This window comes from Myxine glutinosa, chromosome 7, assembly GCF_964187855.1.
Source record: "Myxine glutinosa chromosome 7, kmMyxGlut1.1, whole genome shotgun sequence".
NCBI classification, from domain to species: Eukaryota; Metazoa; Chordata; class Myxini; order Myxiniformes; family Myxinidae; genus Myxine; species Myxine glutinosa.
The window spans coordinates 29,874,567-29,883,409 of NC_136267.1; the positions used below are offsets into that span (position 1 = coordinate 29,874,567).

An 8,843-nucleotide genomic window follows, 5' to 3' on the forward strand; every position below is an offset into this window, starting at 1 on the left:
TTATCATCGCCAATTTCATCATCACCGATCTCATCATCACCAATCTACTCATCATCAATCTCATCATCGCCAATCATTATCATCAATCTCATCAACACCAACTTCATCATTCCCAATCTCATCATCGCCAATCATTATCGCCAACATCACCAATCTCATCATCAATATCATCACCAATCTCACCATCACCAATCATCACCAATCTCATCATCACCAATCTCAGATCTTAACTGCCTACCAGGAGGATGTCGACCAACAGAGGCCTGTATAGACCACAATAACAGACACCAATCTCATCATCGCCAATCTCATGATCACCAATCTCATGATCGCGAATCTCATGATCGCGAATCTCATGATCGCCAATCTCATGATCGCGAATCTCATGATCGCCAATCTCATCATCACCAATCTCATCACCAATCTCATCATCACCAATCTCAGATCTTAACTGCCTACCAGGAGGATGTCGACCGACAGAGGCCTGTATAGACCACAATAACAGACACCAATCTCATCATCGCCAATCTCATGATCACCAATCTCATCATCACCAATCTCATCACCAATCTCATCATCACCAATCTCAGATCTTAAATTCCTACCAGGAGGATGTCGACCGACAGAGGCCTGTATAGTCATAGTATAGACCACAACACTAATGACACTAATGATTAATCTCATCGAGTCATCGTCACCAATCTCATCATCACTATTGATCTTTAGACTTATAATCGAGAAATTCCAATGTGAAGTACAATTTTGTAGTTTATTATTTTACCTGACAAGACGAGACTTTTTTTTTGCTTTGAATGATCCTTGGTGGTCATCTATTTAATACGTACGCAAATTCGACGGAAGTGTTTGACTTCCACGCTTGTTCCAATGACGTGCCCTTTGTTCCTTCTCTTTACTGCTATATATCTCCGAAATGTTCTCAATTTGCCCAATTAATAAATCACCTTTGAATTTAAACCTCAACAAGAAACCAGCGATCCGAACTTTGCGAGGTGTGACGTCACTCATGCGCTCTGCCTGAAGGGGGCGGAAGAGACGAGGTTCGTGGCGTTGCCGTGCTCTGCTGTACAGTGTACTGTACTGTGTTGTACAGTGACAGCGAGTACAGTCGGTAAGTGGACGGACACCTTCGTTTTGTTCATGATATTCGACACGACAAATGTACAAGGGCGTCGTGTGCGGCAGTTGGTGCGAAGTTTCATGCGATGAGGCTAGGCGAGGCTAGGCCTTGTGCGGACACCGGCTCGGCTCGTTTATCTCGCGGCAGAAACAATGATGTCGCACTGCAGGGGAGGAACGCATACCTCGCTCCGCTGTCCATTTATCGTGTGTATAATCAATGGTTGATAACATCTAACCTGCCATAGCGCAGGTTCAGCGTCGAGCCACGAGATTGATTCCTGGGCTAGCGAGACTCAGCTTATGCCTTATGACGAATGTTTGAAGGAGACATCTCGATCATATCCCCTCGTAATCACCTCCTTTATTACACATAAGAAAGGAGGTGATTCGGAGGGGATCTGATGGAGATGTTTCAGGTGATGAAGGGTGCGGACAAGATGGATCAGAGGATAATTCAGCACATTGGATATATTCGGCACGGTTGGCATATTCGGCACGGTTGGCATATTCGGCACGGTTGGCATATTCGGCACGGTTGGCATATTCGGCACGGTTGGCATATTCGGCACGGTTGGCATATTCGGCACGGTGGGCATATTCGGCACGGTGGGCATATTCGGCACGGTTGGCATATTCGGCACGGTTGGCATATTCGGCACGGTTGGCATATTCGGCACGGTTGGCATATTCGGCACGGTTGGCATATTCGGCACGGTGGGCACATTCGGCACGGTGGGCACATTCGGCACGGTGGGCACATTCGGCATATTCGGCACGGTGGGCACATTCGGCACATTCGGCACGGTGGGCACATTCGGCATATTCGGCACGGTGGGCACATTCGGCACATTCGGCACGGTGGGCACATTCGGCACATTCGGCACGGTGGGCACATTGGGCACGGTGGGCACATTGGGCACGGTGGGCACATTGGGCACGGTGGGCACATTGAGCACGGTGGACACATTGAGCACGGTGGACACATTGAGCACGGTGGACACATTGAGCACGGTGGACACATTGAGCACGGTGGACACATTGAGCACGGTGGACACATTGAGCACGGTGGACACATTGAGCACGGTGGACACATTGAGCACGGTGGACACATTGAGCACGGTGGACACATTGAGCACGGTGGACACATTGAGCACGGTGGACACATTGAGCACGGTGGACACATTGAGCACGGTGGACACATTGAGCACGGTGGACACATTGAGCACGGTGGACACATTGAGCACGGTGGACACATTGAGCACGGTGGACAGTATTGGGACCAGGGGGCAATGGCAGCCTGAGGAGAAAGAATATCTGAGTTATGACAGTTTTAAGTTGGGGGTCTTTCAATGCACGGAATGGTCTACCAGGAAAGGTAGGGGTTCTGGAGAGGGTGGGTAGCTTTAAATTGGAATTAGACATACCCAGATGTATTGGACCATCGAAGGATATGGGGATATTGGCTTGTTTGGATGATTATGCTGGGGTTGGAATAGCACAGGTATGATGATATTGGCACTGGTAATACATGTGCCAAAGTTCCTTGTGTATAATTGTTTTCGGTTGACGTGAAAATTTATTGTACCGTAGCATAACTCAAACTATCGACTTTACTCCAAACTCTGTGGTTTGCTTTATTGTCCGCGCTCCAACCCTTTTAAAACGCTGAACGTCAAGCAATGAAGCAACCGATACTTTGGTAAGACTCTGTTGGGGTTTGAACCCAGCCTTCCAGATTCAGAACGGACACTGTAACCATTAAACCACCGAGACTGAATGAAGAAGAAGAGGGGAGAAATGAAGAGCTAATGGTGGAACATTGGGAGTGAGGGTGGGGTAAAATAAAGCCATATTCATGTATGCAATAAAAGACCCCAAATAACTCTTGTATAGCTACATCTCATATATTTAAACAATGTGCTTGTTCAATATTGTTTTTGTTGTTTTTCTACAAAATCCGGCAATTTTAATTAAATTGTGACTAAGAACATTCCAGAAAGTTTTACTTGTAAGAGTTTATTTGTGCACAAAAAGTGGAAAATTACACTGTCAAACAAAGCTCACAATATTATGATAAAATATTGTACAATTCCAAATACAATGACAATAATAAATGATGACAAATACAATAACACCAGTACAACAAAAGTCAACTATCAAAACTGCACAAAGGGAACAATCCAACAGATAACTACAATATTAACTAAAATGGCATTCGGTAGAGCGCATACCTCCGCCAGGCTGAACAGTTTGTTTTGTATCCCAATGATAGGTCGGATCAGGATTCGGACCTGAACCAAAATCTAATCGGCTTGTTCTTGTCACCAAACCAACTCATCCACCAAGTTTTGTCCAAATCCGGCCATAACTTTTTGAGATATCCTGATATGTATAGTTTTTGGCCCAATCTCCCAATGGCGAAGAATCACTTTAAAATTCTAGTAACCGGATCCGAATCCGGATCTTCACCAAAATTTAATCATTTCGTCCGTGTCACATACACTACATCTCTGCCAAATTTCGTCTGAATCCTACCACAGCTTTTTGAGATATCTTGTTCATAAACAAACAAACAGACAGACAGACAAACAAACAAACAAAGAAGCAGACAGACAGACAGGGGTGAAAACATAACCTCCATCCTCCACCTTCGGTGGTGGAGGTAACCAGGCATTTAAAATTAAAATTTAAAAGTTAGAAGAATTCACGATAACACAATCAAATATAAATAAGAGAAAAATGACCACAGTGTGGTCACCAGCTGTGACGTGTAGAATCATGAGGATATCCGTTGCAATATGCGCTACCAAATTCGACCAGTCATTAAATTATATGCATGCACTAGCGTCTTTTTGTCTTTCAGTTTTGGTCTTGTCCTTTGTTTTGTGACGCAACATGCTTCATCAACTGATTACATATAATGTATGGACGTGAATATTATTTCTGTCAATGTTAATGTTAATTCATTAATGTTATTTATTAATGTTAATTCTGGGTGGCAGAGGGATAATTTGAAACGGGCTTGGTCGGTAGGGGAAGTCCGAGTGTATGCACATGCGCTATTCAATAATGACACCTAATTTATGTCAAGTTCTGTGAAACGAGATTGATATGAAAACATTCATGTTGTCTTTGTTGCTAAATTTATTCTGGTTTCTTCAAACAAATCGCGATTTTTAGTCCGCGATGTTCTTACCTCATACCAATGCACGTCCGAGTGTGTGCACATGCGCTATTCAAAAAGGCACCCCAACAACAAGAACAACAACGCTGTCCTCTCATAGAGGTAGAGCTGCTCGTCGCAGCTAAAAAGGCACCCCAACAACAAGAACAACAACGCGGTCCTCTCATAGAGCTGCTCGTCACTGCTAAAAATAAGGTTATTGTCCTGGAGCTTTCAAACCCATCCCAACCTAACCCACAATGAATCCGCAAAAGCACAACATTTTAGATGTGAGGCATCTATGCGGCGCTCCTGGGAGATCGATCGGCAATCTCCGTGCCGCAGGTTTGTTCAAGCAGAACTGACCGGGGATGATCAACAACAACAACAACAACCTAACCCACGATAATTTATTCTGATAAGATAAATTATAATAGGTCACAATTACACATACAAGTCCAATTCAATACACAAATGAAACAAAAATATATAAAATTGGATAATGTGGAATTCCCGACTTGCCAATTAAATTTCTCCCCCACCGCCACCCAATAACGCCTTTCATATTACCGACTTTCATTAAAATATACGAACAGATAACGCGGTACAAATGATTTGAAAACTCTACTCAACTGACCTCATCCATTCCTCAAACGTATGTAATAGGTGGATATTATTTTTGCATAATGGGTTTGCCCATCGTTAAATGTAATTTCGCGAGAAATTGCACATGCGGCTATCTTTTCTCCGAGGATCTTCGCAGCCTGTTTTGCTACTCTCTGCGGTTTTACCGGTTCACCTTTTTTTGACACCACTAAACCAGACCCAGCAACGGTGCAAGATAGAACTGTCAATTACTGAAGTCAAAAGAAAATACCTTGACAGGCCATGTGAATGTGTACCTGCTGTAAGTCATAGATACCTGTTGTTCTTTCTTGTGTGTACCTGCATCAGAGCTATTCCTTTATCATTTGCAATTATCTGTGTTCGGCTCACTCTTTTCCTTTTTGTTAGCTTCAAACTCGTCTCCACCATCTTCAGGATGATGTCAAAACTTGCACGAGCCCTCTTGGTGTTTGGACTATTTGCCCTAGCATGGGTGGTACTCGCTTGGGATCTTCCAGGCCTCGGGTTGACCTCTCGGTGGTTGCAGCTCGTGTGGGCGATGCCCGCATACCTGCTGGTCTGCTTCGGCTGCTGGGCACTTGGCACAGTTGGCCTAAGCCTCTCCTCATTTCGGGACTGCCCGGAGGCAGCTGAGGAGCTACGGGCAGAGGTCGTCACGGCGAGGATGCATCTCAGCACTCGAGGTTATCGTTTTTGAGGATGCCTTTGCTGCTGCCTTATCCACTTTTTAGTTTGATTTTGGCATACAGTTGGAAGTTGGCAGAAATCCAAAGGTTCCTTTGAAGACAAACACTTTAAAGTTGTAGACACTTGAAACGGTGAGGTTTTGGTGGACACAATTCATCGTCCAAAGGGGGTCCTTACTTTTGCAAATTGGAAATGGAATGTCTTTTGTCTTGCGAATTCATGCACACTGGAAACATTCCATCACCATGAAAAAGGACTCGTGCCTCTCTCTCATACGTAATGGTCGTGTGTTTGCATGTAGTCTCTCAAACCTAATGCGTTGCCTCGCACATGCGTCACGACCTTTCCCATTTGGGCAATAACAAGGCGCCCAGTAGAGCCACGTTGATGCGCAATCCATTGTTCACTGCCCTCTCCATTCACTTCCCTTGTTTTTGGCGAAAGGTTGATCAAAAGAGCTCTGTCGCCCTGTAATGACTTTTCCTGCTTCTGCCAGCCTTGTGGGCAACGAGCAAGTTGCTTTCCTCTGATTGATTCCTGAATCGTTTGCCGTTGCCTTTCCCTCCGAGGGGCGCAGGTGAAACGGCTTGCCGTGACCATCAACAGTTTGGTGATCTGAGAGACGAAATGGAAGCTTTGTGAGCCACTGCCTAACCGTTACCATTCTTTCTTTCAACGCACACTCAGTTGAGAATTTTTGTCTCTTGCCAAAACGGTCTGACCTGTGATTATGTTGGATCCAGTGATGTAGGGCATGTAGCGCCAACTATGTTGGGGGGATGGGGGGGGGGGGGGGTCTGCTTTGAAATTTGGCCGAATTTTCAAAAGAAAACTTTTGCTTATTCAAAATATCATAAACAGAACGTTTGAAAAAAATCCTATATTCCTTGAATGTTGATTATGCACCTTAAAGTGTTGGTAAATGTTGTCTTTAATGCTCCTATGATCCCTCAGTAAAGTTAAAAGCCATTCTCGGTGTTTAAAGTAGTCCCAGTTGATGGAGCTGTCTTCCACTATGTGTCTTCTTTTGATTTGATCCGATTGCTTTTATGTTTTGGGGTTATTGATTTTTTTTTTTTCCAATGTAGTTTCTAAAAAGGCCTGATACCTGTGGCGGATGAAATAAAAATTGAGCGAATGTTTGATGTAACACTGATCTTCATCTCGACCCTACGCTGGTTCTTTTTTCAGGTCGTACAGCTGCCGGTTTTGACTCTCTCCCGTTTGTTGCTGTTTACTAATGAACGGAGCACTGAGAATGTGTGCTTTTTCTTCTTTTTCCCAGAAGATGGTAAAGCCCGGATTCTGCGCCTATGTCCGGGGAAACGGTTTGTGTGCATCAACAGGAAAGGGGAAGGAGGGAAGAGGCTGGAGCGTTGCACGGGGAGGGGGAGAGTGAGATCGGGGGAGTTGAGAGCCATTGGGAACAACAGAACGGTTCTTTTTCCACGCCGTTCAAAAAGCAATTATCAGAGTTTTCTTAAAGCATAATGCACGACTTATGTTGAATATTGGCAATCCTCCAAGTGTTTGCATTCGTACAAAAGCGAGTGTCAGGTGACTTTTGTCCCATGGCCCTCTTATGCAATTCTCGCTGGTATAAATGGCAGCTTTTAAATTGTTAGTTTGAACAGCAGGAAAATATATTTATTGCCTTAAATTTGTAAAGAGAAACTGTTGACGTATAACTTCATGATCTGAGTTCTAATAATATTTATTTTGAAACATTTTTGAGACTAATGGTGTATGCAAATATGGCAGACATTTTGACACTCTACGTCACCCCACTCCACCCCATCTTACCCCATGCTTTCCCACCCAAACTTTCCCTTCTCGACCCCACCCTCCCCCACCATACTCCTCCACACCCTATTGTACCCCACCTTCCCTGCTACCCTTCTTTCCTTCCTTGCTCTTATTCATTTGACGATAAACTTTTCTTTTTTTATCCACTCCTCCCACACTCCCCTACCCTCCTTCCTCTCTCCTACCATACCCCCCCCCCCCGCCCCCCTTGTCTTGCTTTTCTCAATTTTAATTGTTCTCAATTTATCCAAACAGTTACCCTGGAGCGTACGTAAAAAAAATCTATGGTCTCAAAATATAGACTTTATAAGGTGTGTGTATAAAAGGATTTCAAAACGAAGGTGATATAAATTTCTTTGTACTTGGTAACGTTAATTTCACTAAGGTGCAATCGTGACGTCCTTTGACTGAATAGTTTTTTTGCGTCTGTCCCTTTGAAGGGGTAATTCTCTGCATTTGACAATTGTTTTTCATTTTTATGCCTATGTCAACAAAGTTGCTGGAGGCATTATGTTTTCGGTGCGTCCATCCATGCGTGCATCCGTGATCGGTTTTCGTTACAGCAGTAACTTGAGAACTTGTTGATGGGGGGAGTTGGTTCCACAGGCGAGAGATAACTTGATTGGCTAGGCTAGAACAGCAGTAACTTGATTGGCTAGGCTGAATAGCTGACGGGATCAAAGTCAAACTTGGTACAGGTATGTATAATGATGTAAAGATGAACTGAATCGATTTTGGGGTCACCGGGTCAAAGGTCAGAGGTCATGTTAAGTAAAAAGCCTTTCACCCTCTATAATTTGTGAACCAGTGAAGTGATTTTGACCAAGGTTGGTACAAGGATTATTATGATGCAAAGATTAACTGATTTGATTTTGGGGTCAAGAGGTCAAAGGTCAGAGTCTGTAAAAGGTTTTTGTTTCCGCGATAACTTAAGAACGGCTGAAGGGAACAAAGTCAAACTTGATATAAGTATGTATGACGCAAATATGAACTGATTAGATGTGGTCAAGAGGTCAGAGGTCCCATTAGGCAAAAATTATGTTACTGAGCTAACCTGTGAACCATTGATGGGATTTTGACCAAATTTTGTATAATTAGTATGTATTATGATGCAAAGATGAACTGATTATATTTCTGTATCAAGAGAGCAAAGGCCAGTTTCTATAATAGGTTTTTGTTACCGCGATAACTTAAGAGAGGCTGAAGTTTAAACTTCATTGTACTAGTATGTATAATGATGTAACGATAAATGGATTACATTATGTGGTCAAGAGGACAAAGGTCAGAGGTCCCGTCAGGTAAAAATTCCGTTACTGCGCTAACTTGTGAACCAGTGATGGGATTTTGACCAAACTTGGTATAAGTATATGCAGTGCCTTCAGAAAGTATTCACACCCTTTGGCTATTTCACATTTTGTTG

At 43.6% G+C, this 8,843-nt stretch overlaps 1 protein-coding gene across 1 annotated transcript; it reads left to right on the forward strand.

The window, feature by feature from the left end:
* The first annotated feature begins 1,020 nt into the window (after positions 1 to 1,020).
* Positions 1,021 to 6,767, forward strand: DPM3 (dolichyl-phosphate mannosyltransferase subunit 3, regulatory). The gene is made up of 2 exons (XM_068121983.2): positions 1,021 to 1,129; positions 5,318 to 6,767. The coding sequence occupies exon 2, from the start codon at positions 5,346 to 5,348 to the stop codon at positions 5,625 to 5,627; it is 282 nt and encodes a 93-aa protein (XP_067978084.1). The 5' UTR covers positions 1,021 to 1,129; positions 5,318 to 5,345; the 3' UTR covers positions 5,628 to 6,767.
* Positions 6,768 to 8,843: the final 2,076 nt, after the last annotated feature.

Coding starts and splice junctions, on each gene's coding strand:
- DPM3 (XM_068121983.2), top strand. CDS start 5,346: ATGATGTCAAAACTTGCACGAGCCCTCTTGGTGTTTGGACTATTTGCC.